The 24,689-nt window shown below is 38.5% G+C and overlaps 8 protein-coding genes across 8 annotated transcripts; 3 read left to right on the forward strand and 5 right to left on the reverse strand.

The window, feature by feature from the left end:
- Positions 1 to 2,066: 2,066 nt before the first annotated feature.
- Positions 2,067 to 2,720, forward strand: LOC101312591 (RING-H2 finger protein ATL79-like). Its single transcript, XM_004309514.1, has one exon. The coding sequence runs from the start codon at positions 2,067 to 2,069 to the stop codon at positions 2,718 to 2,720; it is 654 nt and encodes a 217-aa protein (XP_004309562.1).
- Positions 2,721 to 3,269: 549 nt separating this feature from the next.
- On the reverse strand, positions 3,270 to 6,371 carry LOC101292078 (actin-7-like). The gene is made up of 5 exons (XM_004309450.1): positions 6,336 to 6,371; positions 5,193 to 5,266; positions 4,703 to 5,096; positions 3,934 to 4,547; positions 3,270 to 3,591 (listed from the first exon to the last, which is right to left on the reverse strand). The coding sequence occupies exons 2-5, from the start codon at positions 5,250 to 5,252 to the stop codon at positions 3,526 to 3,528; spliced, it is 1,134 nt and encodes a 377-aa protein (XP_004309498.1). The 5' UTR covers positions 5,253 to 5,266; positions 6,336 to 6,371; the 3' UTR covers positions 3,270 to 3,525.
- Positions 6,372 to 10,799: 4,428 nt separating this feature from the next.
- On the forward strand, positions 10,800 to 12,377 carry LOC101292364. Its single transcript, XM_004309451.1, has 2 exons — positions 10,800 to 11,114; positions 11,899 to 12,377. Exons 1-2 carry the CDS (start codon positions 10,875 to 10,877, stop codon positions 12,130 to 12,132), a joined length of 474 nt encoding a protein of 157 aa, XP_004309499.1. The 5' UTR covers positions 10,800 to 10,874; the 3' UTR covers positions 12,133 to 12,377.
- A 569-nt stretch (positions 12,378 to 12,946) lies between these two features.
- On the forward strand, positions 12,947 to 15,552 carry LOC101292655 (probable cinnamyl alcohol dehydrogenase 1-like). Its single transcript, XM_004309452.1, has 7 exons — positions 12,947 to 13,117; positions 13,471 to 13,563; positions 13,847 to 13,960; positions 14,046 to 14,276; positions 14,399 to 14,684; positions 14,899 to 15,049; positions 15,143 to 15,552. The coding sequence occupies exons 2-7, from the start codon at positions 13,484 to 13,486 to the stop codon at positions 15,337 to 15,339; spliced, it is 1,059 nt and encodes a 352-aa protein (XP_004309500.1). The 5' UTR covers positions 12,947 to 13,117; positions 13,471 to 13,483; the 3' UTR covers positions 15,340 to 15,552.
- Positions 15,342 to 17,460, reverse strand: LOC101292953 (auxin-induced protein 5NG4-like). Its single transcript, XM_004309453.1, has 6 exons — positions 17,312 to 17,460; positions 17,041 to 17,220; positions 16,423 to 16,663; positions 16,175 to 16,333; positions 15,837 to 15,988; positions 15,342 to 15,753 (listed from the first exon to the last, which is right to left on the reverse strand). The coding sequence occupies exons 1-6, from the start codon at positions 17,455 to 17,457 to the stop codon at positions 15,573 to 15,575; spliced, it is 1,059 nt and encodes a 352-aa protein (XP_004309501.1). The 5' UTR covers positions 17,458 to 17,460; the 3' UTR covers positions 15,342 to 15,572.
- Positions 17,461 to 18,973: 1,513 nt separating this feature from the next.
- On the reverse strand, positions 18,974 to 21,617 carry LOC101293251 (auxin-induced protein 5NG4-like). The gene is made up of 7 exons (XM_004309454.1): positions 21,179 to 21,617; positions 20,707 to 20,908; positions 20,434 to 20,613; positions 19,995 to 20,238; positions 19,731 to 19,889; positions 19,391 to 19,542; positions 18,974 to 19,271 (listed from the first exon to the last, which is right to left on the reverse strand). Exons 2-7 carry the CDS (start codon positions 20,877 to 20,879, stop codon positions 19,121 to 19,123), a joined length of 1,059 nt encoding a protein of 352 aa, XP_004309502.1. The 5' UTR covers positions 20,880 to 20,908; positions 21,179 to 21,617; the 3' UTR covers positions 18,974 to 19,120.
- LOC101312883 (auxin-induced protein 5NG4-like) lies at positions 21,318 to 23,354 on the reverse strand. The gene is made up of 7 exons (XM_004309515.1): positions 23,182 to 23,354; positions 22,886 to 23,065; positions 22,372 to 22,615; positions 22,117 to 22,275; positions 21,773 to 21,924; positions 21,516 to 21,675; positions 21,318 to 21,329 (listed from the first exon to the last, which is right to left on the reverse strand). The coding sequence occupies exons 1-7, from the start codon at positions 23,352 to 23,354 to the stop codon at positions 21,318 to 21,320; spliced, it is 1,080 nt and encodes a 359-aa protein (XP_004309563.1).
- Positions 23,355 to 23,557: 203 nt separating this feature from the next.
- Positions 23,558 to 24,405, reverse strand: LOC101293543 (60S ribosomal protein L9-1-like). The gene has a single exon (XM_004309455.1). It carries the CDS (start codon positions 24,359 to 24,361, stop codon positions 23,774 to 23,776), a length of 588 nt encoding a protein of 195 aa, XP_004309503.1. The 5' UTR covers positions 24,362 to 24,405; the 3' UTR covers positions 23,558 to 23,773.
- Between the last annotated feature and the right edge of the window lie 284 nt (positions 24,406 to 24,689).

Here is a 24,689-nt window from a genome sequence, read left to right on the forward strand (position 1 = left end):
ATAATAGTAGGCCTAACAAAGTAACAAGAAAGGTTGGCTGCATTCTTGAATGATGTAGACATGAATATATACACAGGTCTTTTCGTTGCGGATACCTGGCAATCCAAGTCATCAAGGTTGGAGACGAAGATGGGACGTCTTTCTTAGAAGTGTCTACATCTTTCTTGGAATCATTGAGAACCATCTCACTCTTTCCTCCAATAGTTCCAAACTTTCACATGCTCAAATGGTTGTTGTTTCTGTTCTTGACAAGCCAAATTACCCTTATATATGATCAGCTTATCCACTCCTTACTTTTCAGTATCTCCAGACAAGAAGGGTAAAAGGCACACACACTAGTTCTTTAAATACAAAGACCTTGTTTGCGTAATTATCTACTACACCAACTTCTCCACCTTATCATTATGATCATGATTAGTATTGCTTTCCTAGTCCCGTCAATCTTTTTCTTCACAACTTGTTACATCGATCATTACCTGTTAGGCTGTTACCAATTCATCAAGGCTTCATTGTGAGACTTCCTAGCTAGAGATCGAGCTCACATCATCATCATCATCATATCCAGAAGAGCCATTCAAAGTTTAATTTGTTTTAAATGCAGGGAAAAGGAGTCCGGATATAGATGAAGCTCCATGGGACCAATTGGATCCTCATATATCCTTCTTAATTTGATTAATTTTACAAAGAAATCAAATATTTCTTTGGGAAAGTATGATCAAAGCGAATATTTGACATCTCAATTAGGGGGAATGCAATAATCAAAATTTCAAAAATGGTAAAAGATGTATAAGGAATTCTCCTACAGGATCATTTCATGTTTGGAGCTTTTGGATATTTATGGATCCTGTCACTATGAAGGGATTGTATGACATCTCATTATATTCTGTATCACTCTATATGAAATCAGATCCTAAAACACTCAAACTTTCAACTCCACTCAGATACACTCACACCCAACTCGATCTCTTTTCCTTACCCTTAGAAATCTAGCATCCATCCGCTAATGGAGTTTCGATTCTGTGTGCTTCACAAAATGAAATACTAATAACATTGTTAATGGTCCTTTTCAGATAGGAAGATTAAGAAGGAAAATATATAACTGCTTATTGCTTCTCCTATTGGATTAGAATACCTTAATGCGAAACCAAGAATCAACAAATTAACTCTCTCCTCTTTCCTTCAACAAAACTTCACTAGCTAGTGTGAAATCAAAGGTCGATCGAATTCCAACGGACCAAACCCCATCTCTTCTATAATCTTCTACTATGATTAGGTTCTATGCCGCCAACTCTTTGTATTTGGAGTAGGAATCATTCCTTTCTTTCTTTCTAAACGCTACAACTGTCTTAAATTATAACCTGACCAGACATGTAGCACAACTATACAGTTCGTTTTTCATAATTAGCAATGTAAGTAATGTCAAATGTCGAGATCAAGCAACCAGTGAAAGAGAAAACCACCAAATTATTACTCATGGAACAATTAGACTAATGTCTAATGATTTGGAGGACATGTTTACCGCAAACCTCGAATACACATGTCACTTGAGGTAGATTTTTCTTCTGAATACGTTTAATTAGTAATCACCTAACATGCATGCATGGTAAAATTCAAACATGGTAGGTTAATCTCGAATACGGGCAAATCATCGCCGGTGACATGCATGAAAATTTCGCGGGTATTTTTACATATGGACTTTAAAACTACTAGATCAGAGAGGGTAACTTTTGCTGAACGGCATGACCCACACCTGTGAAAATCCTTGAATGAATAATATGAACATGACAAAATTGTTGCAGAAGCCAAAATAATGTAATAACCTCAAGTGCACGTATGCATTTCTTGCTCCACCCCCTCTCTCTCTCTCTCTCTCTCTCTCTCTCACTATAAATCACCACCCTCTTCTCCCTGCTCACGCAACCTCTCCCTCTCTCCTCTCCTTCTCCTTCTTCTCTCTCTCACGTCAAAAAACTAAAAAGAAATTCTCCTTTCTGCAAAACTCGGGACTAATCATCAAGAACAGAGAGAGAGAGCAATTAAATATTTGATTAGGTGACAAAGCAGAAATGAGAATACTACTAGAGGTGGCAGTAGCAGCAGCAGCAGCATCTGAGTACGGCGGCATAGTCAAACACTTCTCTCCACCGCCACTCTCAACAGCCTCGCCGCCACCAATACCGCCACCATGCGTTACTCACGCTTGCCGCTGGTGGCCCTACTCCGGTTCTAAACAGTTCGAGGCCAACGCTGCCATGGTGCTCATCATCCTCCTCTCCGCTCTCATCTGCGCCCTCGGCCTCAACTCCGTCATCCGCTGCTTCCTCCGCAGCACTCACCTCGTCGACGACGAGGAGCACAACCGCCGCCGCAACAACCCTGATCATGAGTTGGCTCGCATGCAGCTAAAGACCAATGCGGCCGCGGCTCCCTGCTATGACGGGGGGCCCACGCTGGTGTACTCGCCGGAGATGAAGGCGGAGCTGGCGGGAGCCGCGGCGGAGTGCGCCATTTGCTTGTCGGAGTTTGTTGATGGGGAGGGGATAAGGGTGTTGGAGAGGTGTAAGCATGGGTTCCACTCCCACTGTATTCAAGCCTGGCTGTCTTCTCACTCTTCTTGTCCCACGTGCCGTCGCACGTGCCTCCCTCCTTCTCCTCCTCATCCGCCGCAGCAGTCCACCGAGGTGGACCAACCGCCCTTGCCGGAGAGTACTGGTCCGTGAACGGCTCTACTGTACGCTTAATGCATGTATGTAAAACTAGCTTAAGTTGAACTTTTAAGTTTCATCAACTTCTCATCACCAATTTCTTCTCCATCATCACCAAATTTTTGCTCATCAGATAATGCGATATTTTACAATCCGGACTTGAATGAAGTTTCTGGAACTGGGGCATCATTTGATGAACAAATTTAGTAAGCTAAAATGTATCATTTGGTGAACAAATTTGGTAAAGTAACGTAATTAACTTATTAGTTCAGCCACGCCCACCGGAATATTGATTCCGGGATCTGGCTAGGTTTCTGGTAAGAGGTTGTGTCACTATTGTGATGTCTACTATCTTTCATGGTCAGATCCACATGGGGCTTGCAGTTCTCTGATAACCGTCCATTATTTTTCTGGTTTACGACAAATGCTTCTGGTCTGTATTGATGTGTGGAAAAACAGAACCGAAGTCATGCTTGTCTATGTGTTTATAGGGGATCTATTGGTAACGTCTGTCTTAATTTTCCAGTGGTTTCCATTTTCCCAAATAAAGCATCGGAAACGAATAACCTGAACAATGACGCTATCGTATTTATTCTATTTCAAGAACCGAGACAAGCAGTAAAGCAATACAACAGAAACAATGCGTACAAAACAACTGCATAGACTACTGAGCTGATATAAGAACTAGTGCAGGTATGAAAGTGAATGTAGCAACAAGAAAGAGGAACAAAATTACAAAGAGATCAGGAAGCACACCATAATCTGACAATGCCAATTGAACCACACAATCCAAGGAAGAAAAGACAATATGATCACATGTCTAGAAGCATTTTCTGTGGACGATGGATGGCCCGGATTCATCGTACTCTGGCTTCGATATCCACATCTGCAGTCCAGTAAAACAACAGTGAAAATTTATACTAGAATCATATTACCTAAACAAAATACTGCAGGAATTCATGAAATGTACGAGCCGATCATCTTATCATGTAATGTATATCATGATCTTAAACGATAAGTTAAGAGCACGAGCAATATAATTATAGACCATCTTATTTCTTGAGAATATCAGGAGAGGATTACACTGGTTTTCGAATTTTAAGTCTTTTTAGTAAGCTCAGTCATCATCCAAAATTCTATATGATCAGTACGAATCATAAAACATAGTTAAAACGAAAAGAAATCAAATATAATAGAATTGTCATCCGAGAAGCAGTATAAGCAGTACCTGCTGGAATGTACTCAGGGAAGCCAATATAGATCCTCCGATCCATACACTGTATTTCCTCTCTGGAGGTGCCACCACCTTAATTTTCATGCTGCTTGGTGCAAGGGCTGTTATCTCCTTGCTCATCCTATCAGCGATTCCAGGGAACATGGTGGACCCTCCACTGAGCACAATGTTACCATACAAGTCTTTCCTGATGTCAACATCACACTTCATAATCGAGTTATAGGTGGTCTCGTGAATACCAGCTGCTTCCATTCCAACTAGTGATGGTTGAAATAGGACCTCAGGGCAACGGAAACGCTCTGCTCCAATGGTAATTACCTGACCATCAGGTAGTTCATAGCTCTTCTCAATTGTTGAGCTGCTTGAAGCAGTTTCAAGTTCTTGTTCATAATCAAGTGCCACATATGCAAGCTTCTCTTTAATGTCACGTACAATTTCCCGTTCAGCAGTTGTAGTAAAAGAATACCCTCTCTCGGTCAGGATTTTCATCAAGGAGTCTGTTAAATCTCGTCCAGCAAGGTCAAGCCGCAGAATGGCATGTGGAAGTGCATAACCTTCGTAGATGGGAACTGTGTGACTGACTCCATCACCAGAGTCCAGCACAATACCTGGGAAATGTTTTGTATCAAGAAAGAAGAGGTTATCAAAGTTGATGTGTAAAGTTACTGTGGTCTATGTTCTCTTAGTGGTAAAGAATTCTAATGGAGTAAGTAGAGAGATCACTTTCAATATTTTTCAAATCGGTAAGGCAAAGTAGACATACCTGTTGTACGGCCACTGGCATAGAGGGAGAGAACTGCTTGAATAGCAACATACATAGCAGGGACATTGAAGGTCTCAAACATGATCTGTGTCATCTTCTCCCTGTTGGCCTTAGGATTGAGGGGTGCCTCAGTAAGGAGCACAGGATGTTCTTCAGGAGCCACACGTAGCTCATTGTAGAAAGTATGATGCCAGATTTTTTCCATGTCATCCCAATTGCTAACAATCCCATGCTCAATAGGGTATTTCAAAGTGAGAATACCTCTTTTGGACTGAGCCTCATCCCCAACATATGCGTCTTTCTGTCCCATCCCCACCATAACACCTGTGTGCCTAGGTCGACCAACAATACTGGGGAAGACGGCCCTTGGGGCATCATCTCCAGCAAATCCAGCCTGTTGAAGAGATTATAATCAAGTAATTACTAAGGGAATCTGAATGCTATGCCAGCTTTTCATACATTGCTACTTGAAACAGAAGTGATCCCTTACCTTAACCATTCCAGTACCATTATCACAGACAAGAGGCTGAATGTCCTCGGAATCGGCCATTCTTTAAAGTAGCACTGCATAGGAATAAGGATGATCAGTTAGAAACTAATAGGCAATTAGGCATACAACAGCTCATCAGCCACGAATCACCTCTATCAGCTACATTAACCGCACCCACAATGAATATGGACAGATAGTAATAGTTAAAGACTTAAAGTGCTTCTATACAGTTGAGAATTGTCATGTTAATTGTATACGTAAATGTGTAACAACTTACAACAGTTCTTCATCAAATTAATGAGATAATAATTTGCAAGGTTTTATATTACATAACTCTCACTTATGGTCTTGGTCCACAGAGTGCCTACCATAATTATATCATTTCAACAAAGCATATCACCATACACCCAACATCAAGTCAAAGCACAAAAATAAAATAAAAAAATAAAAAAATCAAGTCCTTTTGACACAGCAATATCAACATTTCACAATTTTAACCATAAAAATGGTCATATCATTAAGTAACTACAACCAAGCTTGAAGCAAATACTAACCAGGCACAACTGACATCCTACCGCAAAAGAACATAATGCTGCCCTGTATGACAGTATAACAAACAGTATGACAGTATAACAAACAATGCATACAATTTCACCGCAATTTCTTGTTTCTTTCCAGAATGGTGTTTAACACCCAAAAAATAGCCCGAAGCGGAAAACCATTTACATACAAATAACATGGTCAATCTTAGAACTTCCCATTTTTCTTGAGACACATGCAACCACAATCAGTAACTTAATTAGCTAAGCAAGATACAATAACTGGGTTCCTGATTTCCTGTTGTCCCCATCAAATCATAAGCTATGCTGAATCAAAATCCAATGTTTCTCATACTTTAAACTTCTCTAAGACATCTGATAATCATATATTAAACCAAACTATATCCCATCAGATCAAAACACTCAGAAACTCAAATCCCAAGCATACTAATCAAACACCACATCTCCAAATCCAAATGGGGTACACAAATTAAGACCAAAAGACTTCAGAAACTAATCCCAACCGCAAATCAGAACCCTTTACCATTCTAACTCACATAAACCAAAGAAAAAGGAGCAATCTTTAGCAAGACGAAGCACAAACCTTGAAAGAGCTGGGGTCGATGAGAATCTGAGAGTAAGTCAGAGACAAGGCAGAAACGTGAAGAGAAAACCAATGGAGGCAAACAGTGAGTGAGAGAGAATATAATGAGAAGGAAAGTGGGAAGATTCTACTTTAAGATTAGACAAAGCTGATGGGGAAAGAAATTAATTAACAAGAAATAGGGAAAAAGGAGTGAACTTTACCAAAAAGGGTCGGCTGTGGAGCCCCAAATGAACTTTCCAGAATGTGATTTACAGGAATAAAGAGAAACCAAGGCAGCTGGGAAACGATGACTGAAGAGTTTCAGCGTCTCTTTCTTACTTATGGTCTGAAGAGTTTCTACTTATGGGCCTATGGCGGCTAAGGGGTGGGCTAGTTTTTTCCATTATCTTTTTTATGACGAAAAGAAGATTTATTGAGATAACAAAAATGCTTTTAGCAGAAATTAGATCATTATCAAACAAAAACAATCACAAGTGAACAAAATTAGATGAAATAAAACATTGAGTGATTTCAAAAAAAAAAAAAAAACCATTGAACATCATTAAATAGTTAAAGAGTGATCTAAAATAAAAATGAGTATTCGTCAAATGCATCACGTAGCTAGATAGCTTTGATACCTACCTGTGCATTTGTTTTTAGGAAAATTCTATAGTACCTATCCGTATGTGATACTTACATTTACAAATGTAACAACATATTTGTAGTTAAAGTGGTAATGCTGAGCTATATTGTTTGTAATCTTGTTTTAATAATTGTAAGTACAAAATGTACAACAATTTTACAACTTTTTGAACAAATTGTTCTCATAGTTGTAATTTTGTCTAACTTCATGTAAATAGTGTAAATAAATTTGGTAAATTTGTTCTCAATGTTGTAATTTGATTCATAACATTGTCATTTTTGTTTAAGTACATATAAAATAAAAATAGAATATACATCCGAGTATCATAGTTTGTCTCTTGTTTTTAACGTGATAGAAAGTTTTATGATTGTAATTGTGAAATGCGATTATTACAGCTATATCCTCCACATGTTTGTTATCTTTTAGAAGATTTTACGAATACGAAATAATGATATTCATCTTTTTGGTATCTCAAAACTGTAAAAAAAAACTTTTAAAATAGTACAAATCTTAAATACAATCATTTGATTAAGACGACAAGTTACATATAAAATCTTGAGTTGCATTAAACCACTTGAACCTTAGCCAAAATGTGGGAGTCATATTATAAAAATTTCATGATAGATATCTTGCAAGAAAACACATTTAGTGGCTAATAGCATACACATTTTGAAAGTAAACAAAATTGCTAGTGAAATGCAAATTAGACAACTTTTTTTTACTCGACTTCCCCTGCGTTCGATAATACTAGCAAGTTACCGTTGTAATACAGCTAAGAATCTTTACAACCAATATGGGTACCTCCCCATTGTGAATACACAATTTAGATAAAAGTCATAAAAGTGATAAAACCACTAGTTGATCAAGTCATCAACTATACAAGTACACTGAGACATATTTCCTCTACCAAGTATCATAAGAATTTCAAGAATTAAGACTAAATTATGAGTCTTTTAATCTCAACTCTGATATAATATGTCTCCAAGTCTTAGTCATATAGTGACAAAGAGCACACTATGCACTGGTTGTCGACATAAAGGACATCCAACATGATAGCTCCTCTCAAACCACGTAGAAATGCATATGTCATGAAAAAAGTGCGAGCAAGGCAATTGAGAAACTTGACGATGAGTACTCGTCTCAAAGTCCTCCAAGCATATGGAACAATCTTCGGCTTTCAAACACTCACTTCTCATTCTCTGAACATGGTCAGAGTTCAAATCAACACACTCATTCGTTCTGGAGGGAAAAGGAACGGGACCATCATCTGCATCCATGTCAAAGCAATTCATGGTAATGAAATTTGTTACCGCACCATCACCGATTGGGTGAAGCCGACTTGATCTCCGAGTCGGCCACAAGGCCTTAAGCCATCTGAAAGCCTTGAACCTCATGAAAACTCTTCAACAACAGCAACTATGTCAAACATGGAACGCCAGAATCCCTATTTATATATACATCCTCCTCCCGCTCTCCTTCTTCCTTTAGGCAATCCCACCAGCAGTGGGAAACATACCCAAACTAGGAAAATGGGGCATAAAAAGGACGACGAAAAAATCTGAGTCGTATTATGCACGTGAGTGGCAAGTTACATACAAAATCTTGAGTTGATTATAAGTGAAAATGTGTTAAACCACTTGAACCTTAACAAAAAAATTGGAGTCATACCGCTTTTGTTATACAAATTTCACGATAGCCAGCAAAAAACACAAGTAGTGGCTACTGCAATACACATTTTGGAAGTAAACACAATATATCGCCATGAAATACAAATTAATTATACTACTTTTGGCTTAACTTTCCTGGCATTTATTAGATAAAACCACTAGCTAGTCGCTAATCAGTGATCAACTATACTACACCGAGGCATATTTCCTCTACCAAGTATCATAAGAATTTCAAGAGTTACGATTAAATTATAAGTCGCTTAATCTCAACCCTAAAAAATTGTCTTCAAGTCAATGAAGTGAATGAACACGCAATTTTTTTTTTTTTTTGGTATTCCACCCCGCAGCTGTTTTGCTAGTAATAAACAGTACCAATAAGAACACCAAACATAGCATAGTTAAGCAAATCTTTTGAAGTAAGAAACAAAATTACAAGGAGGATAAAGGGCTTGATCAAAAAGCAGCAAGGGTACAAAAGTAGGAGGAAAATGATCACGCCATATACGATTATGGAATAAGTTTGGCAAACGATGAGAGAGAGAGAGCCTCGGCGAAAACATAATTGTCAAGGTGATGAAATCTATGACTACTTGGCCAAACATAATTGGCAAGGTGATGAAATCTATGACTACTTGGCCAAACAGTTTAATCAAATAAGCTGAATCCCAAATCAGCTGCGTAGCTAGCTAGGGACTCAATTTTTTAAAAAATCTTAATTAGCCTTAATGAAGATTGGATGGTAATAGAATGAATCATAATTTGACCATTTTCCTTTAAGAAATCCGTAATTAATCATAAATATTTTTCAACACAAATGAAATGAAATAAAAATTTATATTATTGAAATAGTTAATCCAAATTAATACAAATCATGTCAAGGGTTTCTTACCATACAACTAATATGTACTTTAATGCTTTAATTTCCATTTACGATTTTTTTTCTTTACAAATAAGCTAAATGGAAACAACACATTAATGTTTGTCATGCATTGACACTAAAGAAAAAACAACACATTCTTTTCAATATTAATCGGGTATGATATGAAATTTTGATGTTTATTTTAGATGATTATAAAATGGTCTTTTCAGGAACAATGTTCATTACGAATTTGTATATAACAAACAATTGAAATTAAGTTTGTGTTACTTTTTTCAAACAAAATTATGTCATTTTTTTTTGAGGAAACATGTCAGACTTTATTGAGAATAAGAAATATTACATAATTGGAAATTCAGAAAAGGGAACTGTAAAATAAAAAATCTATCTGGTAAGAGAAGAAGAATGAGCAGCCATTGAATGTGCCACTTGGTTTAAACAAAATTACATTATTGATAGAAAGTGACTAGAAATGAATTTAGTTTCTTAGTCAATAAATATTGACCATTCTAAGTGGGATTTCTGGCTACACCATTGTCCCAAATCGTCGTCAGACTCCTCAGCCAAGGATATGGTGATCATGAGGCCGTGCTGCACTGATTGTTGACACAACGGACATCCAACATGAGAGCTCCTCTCAAACCACGTAGAAATGCATATTTCATGAAAAAAAATGAGAGCAAGGCAAGCGAGTAAATCGACGATGGGTACTAGTCTCAAAGTCCCCCAAGCATATAGAACAATCTCCAGCTTTCAAACACTCACTTCTTATTCTCTGAACAAAACTAGAGATTGAATCATCCCTCTCATTTTCTCCGAAGGAAAGCGGAACTAGACCATCATTTGTAGCTATGTGATACAAAAACGTGATAATGGAAGTCCTCACATTTGTAACCCCATCATCAACCCTCTCATTTTCTTCGAAGACAAAGGGAACTAGATCATCATCTTCATGTGAATCAATAATGTCGAAGGAATTCATGGAAATGAAATTCCTCATAATAACCCCATCATTAATCGGGTGAAGCCGACTTGATCTCTGAGCCGGCCACAAGGCCTTAAGCCATCTGAACGCCTTGAACCTCATGAAACTCTTGTTTTGGTGAATGATGTCAAATATGGAGCGCCAGAATCCCTACTTATACACATCCTCCTCCCGCTCTCCTTCTCCCTTTAGGCAATCCCTCCAGCAGTAGGAAACAGACCCAAATTGGGAAAGGAAAAAGAGGCGTGACGACGCAAAAATCAAAGTCGTATTGTTACGCACGTGAGATGCACGTGACCTCGATGAAGCAAAAGGGTTTTGTAGCTTCATCTCTCTCTCACTCTTTAAACCCCTGTGTGAATCTGAGGGAGCTAAAAGGAGAGCGATGTGGTTAGCTAGTCGCGCATTTAGGGTTTCTTCCGGTGCTAATTGTACTGGGAATGGTTTGATTGGAGCTGCAACGGCGTCGTTTTCGAGGTACTTCTCTCGGGAGCGCGCCGAGAATCTGAGGAAAATCAACCCTAAGGTCAGCTTCCCGGAGGCGAATTCAATTGCGACGGAGCTATACGACGTCGTCAAGCAACATGGACCTATCACCATCCCCAATACTTGGGCTCAGGCCAAGGTTATTACCCTTTTCCCCATTTCAGTTTTTGTGATGCAAAATATGTGAAGTGTGGGTTTTTATAGTTTTTGATAGGTATGATTCTAGTAAAGATTGCACATTTTTGCCTGAAACTATTTGCCCATTTGGTCATTTTTCATTTCCAGGTGTTTTTATGCTATTTCTAAATGAATTGAATTGAAGGGTCCTGTAAGATGTAATCTAGGTTGACACAACTATGTAGACGATATAATGGTGTTGTCACTCTCTAGAGTACTTGATCATACTTAACTGATGATGGAAGATCTGGTGTTAGCTCTAGATTAGTTAGAGACTGTTACCTGGTTAAGTTGAATTGCTGGATTGTTTAGCTATGGGTTTGTTTGCAGCCTGATTTATAGCCTTGTGTGAGATCATGATGATGGAAATGGAAGCTTGTACTAAAAGCTGTTTAAGGCTGACCATAGTTTCTTCTTGTTGTGGACTCTGAAGTCCAGACTCCAGACACTGTTACTCTCTAGTTGTTATATTAGGATAGGCCGGTAGGGTGCTTAACCTGTTTATGATTGTGCTACTTTACTTTGGTACTGCATTTGCAATGCTCAAACAGATTGTGTTGCCCGCTTGATTTCTTTCTATATGCCTACTTTCTTGTACATTTTCAAACGTCATCGACTTATGATGATATTCAAACTCTTCTTTCTCAAAAGAAAGTGGTCTGCAAGTGCAAAATTAGAATTTTGATTTTTTAATTGTTTTTAGTTTCAACTTTCTGACGGAGTCTTTTTGAATTTGATATCCTCAGGAGTCTGGTGTTAGTGGATTGAACAGCAAAACACACATGAAGATAATGCTCAAGTGGATGAGAGGAAGGAAGATGCTGAAGCTGTTCCCCAACCAAGTTGGTTCAAACAAAAAATTCTTGTTATGTACACTGCCTGAAGACCCTCATGTTACTGAGTTTATAAATTCAACCGCAGTAAAAGTGCAATCTAAGAAGCCTTCCTCCAAGAAGAAAAAGCAAAAGCAGAGGAGGTAGCTCTTTGTGTTAGTTTGCTTCAGGCTGGGGATTTGTCCTCATGCCTCATATGATCCATTGCGTTTTCAGTGCTTCTTTTGGTTGGACGAGAGACTGATCACTTAGTTTCACCCTCTTTTTCCAATGCATTTTTTGTTGTAGTTTGTTTGTATTATTTAGGATGACAAATTGGAATATCTGGAATAATGTTGGTGGCAGATGTTGTTTTGAATTAGCACGACTGAGTTCAAGTTTGTCCTACCATCACTTTTAAGAGTGTAGAATGGATGGCCCAATCTATGCTTTGTTGGTTCGGTCCATGCTTTATTGTTTGGAAGAACAGTAAATGTTTAGAATCATCCTGTGAATTACCCTGAGCTGAAGGATGTTCTATATTTTGTGGAGCAAGGCAGTTTAAAAAGAGGTTATTAGTGAGCGACATTTCATTGGCTCTATAATTCAGAGTACCAGTATTGCCAACAATCGACATTCCTCTATAATTCAAGTTTTACTGATAACAACCTCTATAATTTTCTATAATGTCTCTATTGAAATTCTCAAGAATCAAATCAAAAATCGAAAAGTTGGATCAGGATTCAGGACAGGCAAATTTCAAGCCTAATTTTTTCATATAATTTCTAGTAGTCAAATCTTTTATAATTATTTTTTTCGTCTATATGACAAGTAGGGCGTGATCACTACCCCTCGTAAGGGATGACGTTCAGTACCCCTCACCAGATCGTAAAGGATGACGTTCAGTACCCCTCACCATATCGTAAAGGATGACGTTCATACTTTAGTACCGCACCTGTAGTACTAGTCTCTGTGTTATTAATACTGATCGAAAGTTTGAGTCTTAAGAGTTGACGTCATATATTCCGAGCTGACGTCAACTCAAAGGCCTCATATATTCCGAGGAATCCAGATACTGAAAACTGTGCCAAGTAACGCCGAGTTGTTGCTTCTCTCAAACAAAGCCGAGCTCTCCCTGGGATCATAGCTTTGCGTAAGTAAACTCGTCTTTCTGTATTCTGTTATTGTCGGAAGTCATTGGTATCTGAAAGACCCTTATGTGTGCAGCCTTGTTTTTGTGTGGTAAAGATACATACTCATTTGGGTATCAGTTGAACCACAAAAAGACCAAACCTTTCCCCAAAATTTAGGACACCCAATTGGTGTGGTCCAACGTCAATAAGTCACACATAGCAGTCACTTTAGTTTGTTAAGAATTTTGAGACTGATGTTGGTGTTGTATTGCAAGGTGTTTTGTGATTAAGCTCAGTCAGTTTGATATGTAATACCTAATCATTCATAGCTTTATCTTAATGGAATCCATACTTGATTGCTATTTGTTTATAGGTATAAGGCAAGAATGAGTGAGAAGGGGAATTGCATCGGATATGCTGCAAGGGATCCATCTGGGGTTCTATCCCATTATGAGTTCAGCCGCAGGTGTGTTTTCGATCATTCTTACTCTCTAAAAGTTATGCAATTTTTCATTAATTTTCATCGAGGACAGATAAGAAGAGAAAGCCTCTTTCTTGTAGCATTACTTGTTAAATCTAGAGATCACTTTTTGATTGAAAGTAACGCAGTTGAGGGTGTTGAGCTGTGATGACAAAACGAATTCTCATCCTTAGGCGTTAGCATCGGTTTCAGAATGTTGAGTTTCTAGAGTTTAGTTGCATCTAGTTGGTGATCATGTTGACATTGTAATTACTCAATCTATCTTCAGGGATCTTGGAACCGACGATGTTTCCATAAGAATTACTCATTGCGGAGTTTGTTATGCTGATGTGAGTTGGACCAGAAATAAGCTTGGAGACTCAAAGTACCCTTTAGTACCAGGGTATGTAGACTGACTGTATCATAGATAAATATGTAGCTGCTGTATTTTTCACTGTATAACTATTTTCTTTTGGTTTAAAATACAGCCACGAGATTGCTGGTATTGTAAAAGAGGTAGGTTCAAATGTTCAGCGCTTCAAAGTTGGTGACCATGTTGGAGTGGGAACCTATGTCAACTCCTGCAGAGATTGTGTGTATTGCAATGATGGACTTGAAGTTCAGTGTGTAAAGGGATCAGTTTTCACTTTTAATGGTGTTGATGCTGATGGTACAATTACGAAAGGGGGATACTCCAGTCATATAGTTGTTCATGATAGGTATAAAGTTTATTGCTTTTGAATATTGCCATCCTTTGGTATAGTTGTACTGATACAAAATCAGATCTAAATGGTTTATTGAAGTTATGCTTCTTGTAACCTAATACCAACTCATATTACAGGTACTGCTACAATATACCTGATAACTATCCATTGGCTTCAGCAGCACCTTTGCTTTGTGCTGGAATTACTGTTTATGCTCCTATGATGCGCCATAAGATGAACCAACCTGGTAAATCTCTAGGAGTGATAGGGCTTGGTGGTCTTGGTCACATGGCAGTGAAGTTTGGAAAGGCATTTGGTTTGAGTGTAACAGTATTCAGCACAAGCATATCCAAGAAAGAGGAAGCCTTAAGTCAGCTTGGTGCAGATAAATTTGTGCTCTCATCTGACCAAGAGCAGATGAAGGTAAGCAACATATGTTTTCTCATCACTTTCTTTTACTTAACCAAAAGAAATCGTGAGATTGGTGATCTATGTTTTGCTATGGTATTTATCAATCATTTGTCGTCATAAAGCTACTTATTTAGTTACCTGACCACAAGAAATAGAGAAATTGGTGATCCATAGTTCCATACTGCTATGATATTTATTAACCAAATGTTTGCCTTCTGCTATGCAGGGCTTGGTGAAGTCACTTGACTTTATAGTTGACACAGCATCTGGTGATCACCCATTTGATCCATACATGGCATTGTTGAAGACTAGTGGAATTCTGGTCTTGGTGGGATTCCCCAGTGAAGTCAAATTCAGTCCTGCAAGCCTTATTCTAGGTATAATGAAATTATAGTTTTCATGTATTCAACTCTTTTCTGTGCAAGTATAGTTGCAAGTATAATGACTTTTATTCATCGACCTTTGGGCAGGTATGAGAACCGTTTCTGGAAGTGTAACGGGTGGAACAAAAGATACACAAGAAATGATAGATTTCTGTGCTGCTCATGGAATCCACCCAATGATTGAAGTAATTCCAATTCAATATGCAAATGAAGCTATTGACAGGCTTACAAAGAGAGATGTGAAATACCGATTTGTGATTGACATTGAAAACTCCCTGAAATGATACCATATGGAAGAGAAGCAGAAGTTCTCGTGTTGATATGTGATCAAGTTAAAACTTACATTTTGTGTTTAGGGTGAGAATACCCTTTGTGGACTTTGTATTGGAATTGATCTTTTGCATGTGTAAAGGGATTAGAGATTATGTGAATAAGCATCAATTTCATATGGGATTGATTTTCTGAATCATGCTAAATCAAACTTTTCATTTCATCAACTACTGTTCTTAGGTTAGGACTATGCAGTTTCTGTAGTTACAGGATTCGTCACTTTAATATCGTTCAGGGTAATGGTGACCACCTTATCATCATTAAGTACTCCTTTTTCATTCTCTGTGACTGCAGCAACAAGTCCATCCGTCTTCTTTCCCCATAGAAAAGAGTAAAGGCCAACGATAATGAGAAATGCTCCGATCAAGCTGCAAATAACCCAGTTTTAGATTGTTCACGACATTTTAAACAAAATTGTTAAGTAGCAAGATAGAAGAACAGAATATTGCACCTGCCGACGTGAAATCTCTCAGCAAAAGCAAATGCCGAGAACAGTGCGACTATAATGACTTGCAGGGGACTAAACATGGCCGTAAACACCGGTCCCTTGTAGCTGATGCACCATGTTTGCAGGTAATAGACTAAGGCCGAGCTCACAACTCCCTGTTTTGCAATAGTAAGAAGCGTATGAAAACAAATGGATGAACAATATGTTACTGGCTAAATCTGATGACTTATGTTGTTACGTTGGCAAAAGCAGTTCCCACATTCAAACAACAATCGAAGTACTCAGATGGTTCAGATCGAAATATGAATAAAAGACAAACAGGTAGAAAAGAAAACACTCACACTGTAGACAATGGTTAAAAGTTGCACATTTGTATCAATTCTCCATGAAGCTTGATCTCTTGCGAAAAACATAGCAACAATGGAAGATTGCAATGATGCGAAAAAGCATATCAGGGTGGTCAGTGACAATGGAGCAGGGTAGACTCTGGTGACCACAGCCTATGAGCCAAATAAACAACAAGGACATGTTGAACACACAACTTAATTCACTGTATAGAGATGTAATTTGAAATCAAGGATTTAATCACCTGCAGAATCAGCCATGAACACCATACTATCTGACTGATAAGAATAAGAGCAGAACCCTTGATCCAGTTTTCGCTACCATGCTTCAACTCAGTGCTATATATAGTGAGCAGTGGCCTCTCAACAAGACCCTTGAAAAGGTACCCTTTCCAGAAAGTGAAAATTAGAGAACCACAGATGCAAAGAAGTGTGCCAACTACCTTTGCTTGACCTCTGACACTTTTTATATTCAAATTCTCCATCCTGAAAAGAGCAAGTAGATGATCACCCGCTTAGGCATAAAATTTTATTTGGACTATACTTTCAGAGTTTGTCTACGGCACATCAATGTATCAACACCAAGTAGACCAGCTCCGTGATGTAGCAGCTAGACCGACTCCATGCATGTAGCGGTGGATTAGTGCCGCCTGGTCAGCGGCCTTGAGCTAGTCTACAAGTGCATGGAGCTGATCTAGTGTTGATGTATGGATACATTATTGCACCGTAGACTCTCCCATACTGCATATGTTTGTGATACACTTTAAACCTGCATGGCTATCTCTGTATGTTGTTTTGAACGTACATAAGCACAAAAAGAACCAGAGAAAGGTGGATTTACACGATGTGTGTAGAGACTATACCGAAGTAGAACTGCCATTAGAAACGTCAAAGTTGGGACTATGTTACTCAAGGCGCAGGCAACTGTGGGGGAGGTGTATGCTAAACCAGTGTAGTACACATTGAGATGGATAGTAGTCCCAAATAATGTGAGCACAAAAACTTTTGCTGCTATTGAAAATGTGAGTGAAGGTCTTTGCTTCCTGGTTTGCCAATTCATTCTAGTATTAATTTTCTCTGTTCATAAATAAACAACAATATGAGTCTAATAAGATGCAAGAATATACAGTTTACCTTTCAAGAACATAAGCAAATGGTGCTAGCAAAAACATGGCCATAACATGCCTATAAACCACAAAGACAACTGGCTTGAGACCTTCCTCAAGAGAAAGTTTAACGAGGACGCTTGAACCACCATAGGCTATCTGAACCAGTATCATTACCAAGTAGTACCTGCATCCCTCCATGTTTATACGAATTGTTCTAGTTCAATCTGTTATAACATTACTAACAAGTTTCAATCAGTAGGTTTTTATAGCAGTGCAGGATCAACCAGAACCACACCTTCTGAGTACCACTCTTTTTAGTTAGAAATAAAGTTAAAAAACAATTAACTAAATAGCTAGTGGAATTCACATGCATCAATTATGCTTACGAAGGATGGCAACTCACCTTAAAATCAAAAGGGATGACTGAAACAGAATAGAGAAACACTTGGATTGTAGAACTCTTTTAGATTAAATTTTGGGGAATTTTCCTTTTAGTGCACATTGAGGTGTTGTCCAGATTTTGGTACAGATGCACTTCAAAGTCACGTCATCATTTTCATTCACAATGAGGATACTGATTAGGAGGTGAATTCGATTGTCGGACTTTAGACTGTTGTTTTGTTAGGTTCAGGTTTTGGTATGTGATATCTGCACTAACAGCAAGTGAACTTCATTTTGGATTTTGATATAGCTGCTTTATATGTAGGTTCTGGTCTGCATGCCCTCAATATATATTAGCAAGTTCATCAGTTAGGTATGAATTGAAATTCCTTCTTCTATACATACATATATCGTATACATATATGACATATGGTACATCAGCTAGTACTGTGAACAAGGTTTTCCCTGAATCTCTGTAATATCAGGAGCTCAAGAATTTTAGAGATTCAAGCTAGTGATGATGTTAGTACGTATTATGTAGACGCATCCAAGCTTCTTTTGCTGTGCATGATGGGATCAGACGTATGGATGCTTACTGTTATATAAAGCTAAATATTGCTTTGTATAGACTTTTGGCACTCACTACTTAAGCCATGATAAACTAATTAGTGGATACGGTAATCCCCGGATGAAAAATATGTGATTTCCACTCTATTCCACTACCACAAAAGAAGGTTGCTTATATCATTCTGCCACCTCAAGCTGAACATAAACCGGCTTAATAGTTAGTGAGGTGTGACTATGGTTTTAAATTTTAATAAACTCTAATTGGATAAGAACTATGTAGCTGCTTATGGATAATGAGTAATGCCCACTTTTGTTGTCGTGAAAGAAAAAGATTGAAGAAAAACTAGTAACCAATAAGCTGATGCGATATGAAATCTCTAATTCGATAGAATCAGCATATTCAAGATGGATACCAGTGTTGCATAATCAAAAGCCATTTGCTAAAAGAACCACAACTCCTTATGATTCAAACATACGAACCAAAAGATGGCCTAATTCTGATACATTCTGAAAGCATGAATCAGGTCTCTCCAGCTATGATGGAAAAGTGGTTCCAATTCTATACGAAAATGAAGCAACTTAAAGGCTTATGAAAAGCCGTGTGAAATACCAGTTTGTGATTAACATTGAAGCTTTTATGAAATAATACTGTCGGAGAGAGCAGAATTTCTCTTCTTCACGTGTGTTATCAAGTTTCAAAGTTCATACGGAGTGCTTAGGATGGTGAGAATTTTAATTTGGATTTGATCAACAACATGATTTGTATAACAGATATGTGAATAAACATGAATTTCATAGATGCCGGGTTTTGTGAATCATGCTAAATCAAAACTTTCTTTTACATAAAAGTGATAAAACTGTTCTTATGACTGTTCTTTCTCTAGTTTCAGGCTTCATCACTATATCGGCCATTCACGGATATGCCACCATTAGGCACTCCTTTTCCATTCAGGTTGAGATCAGCAATAGCATTATCTTTGTTCTTTCCCCATAGCACACAGTAAAGGCCAACGATGATGAGAAATGCTCCAATCAAGCTGAAAATAATTATTGTTTTACATTATTTATGACAAGCAGAAAGTAATATATCAAGCTTACAAACAAGTGAAACAACTCTGAAGTAGTATCAAGATGGAACAAGAAGAAAGTAATTTACCTGCCTAAGTGGAGTCTCTCTGCGAAAGCAATTGCCGAGAAGATTGCCACTATAATAACTTGTAGGGGACTAAACATAGCTGCGAAAACTGGTCCCTTATGTCTGATGCACCATGTTTGCAGGTAATAGACTAATGCCGAAACCACAACTCCCTAATACAAAAGGATCAGATGAACATAAATTAAGGAAATACATAGTAGTGACAAAATTGAGCCTCACTTCTCTTACTGTTTGATTGAAACTGGAATCCCACATAACGAATCCAACTACTGAAAGGTTGAGATCCACATTTAAGCATTCCATACATAAGATAAACATATACAGAAGAGAACACACTCACACTATAGACGATGGTTAAAAGTTTCAAATCCCATTCAAGTCTCCATGAAGCTTGATCTCTTGAAAAGAACAAGGCAACAAAGGAAGATTGCAACGATGCGAAAAAGCATATTAAGGTGGTTAGTGACAAGGGAGCAGGGTAGGCTTTTGAGACAATGGCCTGCAGTGAGCAAGATAACCATATGGTCAACTTAATTGATCCATTATTTATCCACTAAAATTTAATGTAAATAGAGATGTCATTTGAAATCGAAGATTTAATCACCTGGAGTATTAGCCATGAACTCCATGCTATGTGACTAGTGAGAATGAGAGCCGAACCCTTGATCCAGTTTTCCTTACCATGCTTCATCTCACTATTATATGCCTTGATAAGTGGCTTCTCAACAAAAGCCTTGAATAGGTACCCTTCTTTCCAGAAAGTAAAAATAAGAGAACCAATAACGCAGATGAGTGTACCAAACACCTTTGCTTTACCTCTCCGACTTTTAATCTTCAACTTTTCCATCCTGTATAAGAGCAAGTAAAAACTATGAACAGGAAAAGTAACTTGTACTCACTTATATGTTGCATTATAGTTAGATTTTATTACATTTCTGATAGTGTAAAGCCCTACATGATTAAGGTCAACACTGAAAATATGTGCAGAAGATTATTTCACAGATATTTTAGGTGGTTATGCTCAATGTGAGTAGAGAACAAACCGAAGCAGAACCGCCATTACAAACGTCAAACTTGGGACTACATTACCCAAGGCGCAAGCAACTGTGGGGGGTATGTATGATAAACCGGCGTAGTACACATTGAGATGGATGGTGGTCCCAAATAATGCAAGCAAAAATATTTTTGCAGCTACTGAAATTGACAGTTCAGGTCTCTGCTTCCTGCTTTGCAAATCCATAACATTGATTAATTTTTGTGTTTCCTCAGTACCACAATACCAACATTCTGAAAATGTGCAAGAACATTCAGCTTACCTCTCAATAAAATAAGCAAATGGTGCTAACAAAAGCATGGCTAGAACATGCCTATAAACCACAAAGACAACAGGATCGAGGCCTTGCAATAGAGAAAATTTTGTGAGGATGCTTGTTACACCAAAGGATACCTGAGCAACTACCATTGCCAAGTAGTAATTGCAGCCCTCCATTGATTTACTTGCTTGGTTAATGGTGATCACTGAAAATGGTGATAATTCAAAATGATGATCACTTTGCTTCAAGTTTATAGTACTGAAGGATGAAGCCGAACCATCCCCTCTAAGTAATACTCTTTATAGTTAAAACTAAAGTGGGAAAGGAAAAAGAACTTAATTAGCTACCGGAATTCTTTTTTTGGTCTGGACTTCATAATCAGTTTACCAATGACGCATTTGTGCTTAATGTTCCTGAAAGAAACAGAAATGAACTCACCTTTACTCAAATAGGTTCCTGAAGAAACAGAATTTACCTTGTACGAATGGTGCAACTCTTTTGGAATAAACTCTGGGGCATTTTCATGTGCACATTGCTTTCATCATGTGGTTTTGTCCAGGTTTTGGTACAAAGAAAAAGATTGCAGAACAAAATAAATAACTACAGTGCTCATGTCATTTTGCATCCTGCAGAAAGAAACAGAAATTTATCAAACTCAAGGTGGACTCACAATTTTAAAATTGACCAATTTATATTTAGAATATACTAAAACCATAAAAAACCCAAGTCTAGGATTTATCATCAAACTCCATGGTGTAACAATTTTCTTTACATATCAGTTGTTCTTATGAACACGTCCTTTCTCTAGTTACAGGATTTTTCACTTGAATATCAATCACGGAAATTGCGAGCACTTTATCATTGTTAAGTTCTCCTTTTCCATTCTGAGTGGGTTCAGCAACAAGACTATCTTGCTTCTTTCCCCATAGCACACAGTAAAGGCCAACTGCAATGAGAAATGCTCCGATCAAGCTGCAAATAGTTCGATCAATTTATGACATTGATCAACAAAAAATGTAAGAAGGAAGCAGCATGGACACAAAGAAAGTGCTTATGTTCTTCAGTTTACCTGCCAACGTAAAGTAGTTCTGCAAAAGCAACTGCTGAGAACATTGCCACTATAATCACTTGCAGGGGACTAAACATAGCAGCAAAAACTGGTCCCTTGTAACTGATGCACCATGCTTGTAGGTAATAGACTAATGCCGACAACACAACTCCCTATTACAAAAGCAAGGACCAAATGAATATCCATTAGGAGTAGTTCGAAGTATGATAACCATGGTGATGATTGGAGTATGCTATTCTTATTGAGAGCTCGAATCCATATTCAAACAACAATCCAATAATCGGTCTTCAGATCGACGTTTGGATGGATATACAAGAGAAGCATGTATGAAGAGAAACACTCACACAATAGACGATGGTTAAAAGCTGCAGGTTCCACTCAAGTCTCCATGAAGCTGGATTTCTTGCAAAGAACAAGGCAAGAAAAGAAGACTGCAACGATGCGAAAAAGCATATGATAGTGGTAAGTGATAATGGCGCAGGGTAGACTTTGGAGATCACAGCCTGTGTGCACGATAACCATAAGGGCAAGTTCCATTCAATAAAACACTTAAATTGGTTCATTTTATGTTATACGACTTGTATCGAGTATTTAATCACCTGGAGAATTAGCCATGAACACCATGCTATGTGACTAGTCAGAATAAGAGCAGAACCTTTGATCTGGTTTTGCTTACCATGCCTCAACTCAGTGCTAAATGCAGTTATCAGGGGCCGATCAACAAAACCTTTGAATATGTGTCCTCCTTTCCAGAAAGTGAAAATAAGAGAACCACCGATGCAGAGAAGCGTACCAACCACCTTTGCTTGATTTCTGGTACTTCTAATGTTCAACTTCTCCATCCTGAATAAGACCAAGCAAGTCTGTGAACAGGCAAAATAACCTGTTCTCCTAAATCACTGCTATGTAAAGAACACTGTTCTATGATCGCTTATGGGCTATACTTGCATTTTCTTATATATTCGACACAAATCCTTCCTAATCACAAAACGCCTAAAGGAAGTGGTTTTGAAAATAAGAACATAAATTTGCTACAGATTAGTTTGTGGATAAGGGGCCTAGAAATTGAAGGAGTGGCTGTATGACGACGTGAGTTGAGATTAGAGAATATACCGAAGCAGAACGGCCAATAAAAACGTCAAACTTGGGATTACATTACTCAGGGCGCAAGCAGATGTCGGAGAAATGTATGCCAAACCAGCATAGTACACATTGAGATGGATAGTAGTCCCAAATGACGCAAGAACAAAAACTTTTGCAGCTATTGAAATTGAGAGGGAAGGTCTCTGCTTCCTGATTTGCAAATTCATTGCAGAGTAATAAGGTTCTCTGTTCTTCAATACCAGAAACAGAGTGTTCTTCAATACCAGAGACAGAGTCTAAAAAGAACACAAGGAAATAAAGCTTACCTCTCAAGAACATAAGCAAATGGTCCTAGCAAAAGCATGGCTATAACATGCCTATAAACCACAAAGACAATTGGATCGAGTCCTTCAGCAAGAGAAAGTTTTATGAGGACGTTTGATCCACCATATGCTAGCTGAACCAGTACCATAGCCAAGTAGTAACTCCATCCCTCCATGGACATACAAACACCCTTGTCCTGATTCGAACGGTTATAATTTCACTTCCAACTTTCAATGGTTTTTGCAGTAGCAAAGGATCGCCCCGAGTAAGTTAAACTTTGGAAAGAAAGAAGTTAACTAACTAATCAGCTAGTGGAATTCTAACTCAGTTCACCAATTAAATCAAGTTTTGGAGCATTTTCATCAGTGGACATTGCTTTTCGAAAGATCCAATAGAGAAATACTAATAACTCAGTAGCAACTCACAAGCTCAAGTTTACCAAAATTTTTGCTAACATAAAATATAGTAATCCACAAACAGGGCCCCAAAATTTCTGATCAAAATTTCCACACTGCCATAACAGAAAAGAAAATCAAAACATAATGCTCGAAATTTAAAGCAAAATATAGTACTACTGACAGGACTAATGGAAGCTCATTCGTCTCCGGTGGCAATGGTGCTCCTCTCGCTGACGTAGATCCCATCCAGAAACTTCCTAATGTCCTTGTTCTTCACATGGCATTTCTGATTGATCAGCGCCGCCGACCTCGAAACCAACTCAATGTCATTCCCGTCCAAAACCAGCTCATCCTTCACCTTCTCCGACCGAGTGATCGTCACACCGTTGAGCATCTCCACCTTCCGGACTCGCTTCTCGCCGAGAAAGTTGCGGATCTCGATGGCGTTGTTGGAACTGGGGATGGAGGCGTTGATCGGAAAGTGAGCGTAGACGAATCGCATCTTGTAGCGGTAGCCTTTGGTGACGCCGGTGATGAGGTTGTCGACGTGGCTGAGGGCGGTGCGGATGGCGGCGCTGGTCTTGCGAGTGCCAAACCAGGCCTCGATTTTGAGCTTCTTCTTCCCGGTGGACTCGTCGGTGATGAGCTCGAAGTCGAGGTTGAGGTGCTTGAAGTTGCGGGTCAGCTTGCCGCGGGGGCCTTCGACCTCGATGACCTTGGCCTTCACCTTCACGGTGACGCCGTCAGGGATGTCCATGGTCTCCGAGGACAGAATCGTCTTCATTTTTCACTCGTTTCGGCGTCTCTCACACTTCGCAGGCCTTCCACAAAACCGTAACCCTAGGAAAGGCTGCACTATATATAATGGAGATCCTGGCGGGTTTTCTATGTGGGCTGGGTAGTGGGTAGAAGCCCAAATATAAAACTCATAAAAATTCATGGTGGGCTGCACTATTTACAGTACATTAAAACAACCCAGCTTACTGAAAAAATCATAAGAGGTTACTGATTTCCGTCCGTTACAAACATGCTTAATAATTTAGATCAAGAGTTGGGAGAGATTTCGGAAGAAATATGTGATTACCATCGTGTGGTACTATATACTTTTGCGA

This window comes from Fragaria vesca, unplaced genomic scaffold, assembly GCF_000184155.1.
Source record: "Fragaria vesca subsp. vesca unplaced genomic scaffold, FraVesHawaii_1.0 scf0512956, whole genome shotgun sequence".
Taxonomy (NCBI): Eukaryota; Viridiplantae; Streptophyta; class Magnoliopsida; order Rosales; family Rosaceae; genus Fragaria; species Fragaria vesca.

Excerpts from the sequence above, each read along its gene's own strand:
- LOC101312591 (XM_004309514.1), top strand. The coding sequence starts at position 2,067 with ATGAGAATACTACTAGAGGTGGCAGTAGCAGCAGCAGCAGCATCTGAG.
- LOC101292078 (XM_004309450.1), bottom strand. The coding sequence starts at position 5,252 with ATGGCCGATTCCGAGGACATTCAGCCTCTTGTCTGTGATAATGGTACT. Across the intron at positions 5,097-5,192 it reads ATGGTACTGGAATGGTTAAG|GCTGGATTTGCTGGAGATGA; the intron begins GTAAGGGATCAC and ends TCTCTTCAACAG. Across the intron at positions 3,592-3,933 it reads CCCTGAGTACATTCCAGCAG|ATGTGGATATCGAAGCCAGA; the intron begins GTACTGCTTATA and ends ACTGGACTGCAG.
- LOC101292364 (XM_004309451.1), top strand. The coding sequence starts at position 10,875 with ATGTGGTTAGCTAGTCGCGCATTTAGGGTTTCTTCCGGTGCTAATTGT. Across the intron at positions 11,115-11,898 it reads ATACTTGGGCTCAGGCCAAG|GAGTCTGGTGTTAGTGGATT; the intron begins GTTATTACCCTT and ends TGATATCCTCAG.
- LOC101292655 (XM_004309452.1), top strand. The coding sequence starts at position 13,484 with ATGAGTGAGAAGGGGAATTGCATCGGATATGCTGCAAGGGATCCATCT. Across the intron at positions 13,564-13,846 it reads CATTATGAGTTCAGCCGCAG|GGATCTTGGAACCGACGATG; the intron begins GTGTGTTTTCGA and ends ATCTATCTTCAG. Across the intron at positions 15,050-15,142 it reads TCCTGCAAGCCTTATTCTAG|GTATGAGAACCGTTTCTGGA; the intron begins GTATAATGAAAT and ends ACCTTTGGGCAG.
- LOC101292953 (XM_004309453.1), bottom strand. The coding sequence starts at position 17,457 with ATGATACTGGTTCAGATAGCCTATGGTGGTTCAAGCGTCCTCGTTAAA. Across the intron at positions 16,664-17,040 it reads CTAATGGCAGTTCTACTTCG|GATGGAGAATTTGAATATAA; the intron begins GTATAGTCTCTA and ends TGCTCTTTTCAG. Across the intron at positions 16,334-16,422 it reads GTTCATGGCTGATTCTGCAG|GCTGTGGTCACCAGAGTCTA; the intron begins GTGATTAAATCC and ends TTTGGCTCATAG.
- LOC101293251 (XM_004309454.1), bottom strand. The coding sequence starts at position 20,879 with ATGGAGGGCTGCAATTACTACTTGGCAATGGTAGTTGCTCAGGTATCC. Across the intron at positions 20,614-20,706 it reads TTTGCTTATTTTATTGAGAG|GAAGCAGAGACCTGAACTGT; the intron begins GTAAGCTGAATG and ends TTTGCAAAGCAG. Across the intron at positions 19,543-19,730 it reads TTTTAACCATCGTCTATAGT|GGAGTTGTGGTTTCGGCATT; the intron begins GTGAGTGTGTTC and ends CTTTTGTATTAG.
- LOC101312883 (XM_004309515.1), bottom strand. The coding sequence starts at position 23,354 with ATGGAGGGATGGAGTTACTACTTGGCTATGGTACTGGTTCAGCTAGCA. Across the intron at positions 23,066-23,181 it reads TTTGCTTATGTTCTTGAGAG|GAAGCAGAGACCTTCCCTCT; the intron begins GTAAGCTTTATT and ends TTTGCAAATCAG. Across the intron at positions 22,276-22,371 it reads GTTCATGGCTAATTCTCCAG|GCTGTGATCTCCAAAGTCTA; the intron begins GTGATTAAATAC and ends TCGTGCACACAG.
- LOC101293543 (XM_004309455.1), bottom strand. The coding sequence starts at position 24,361 with ATGAAGACGATTCTGTCCTCGGAGACCATGGACATCCCTGACGGCGTC.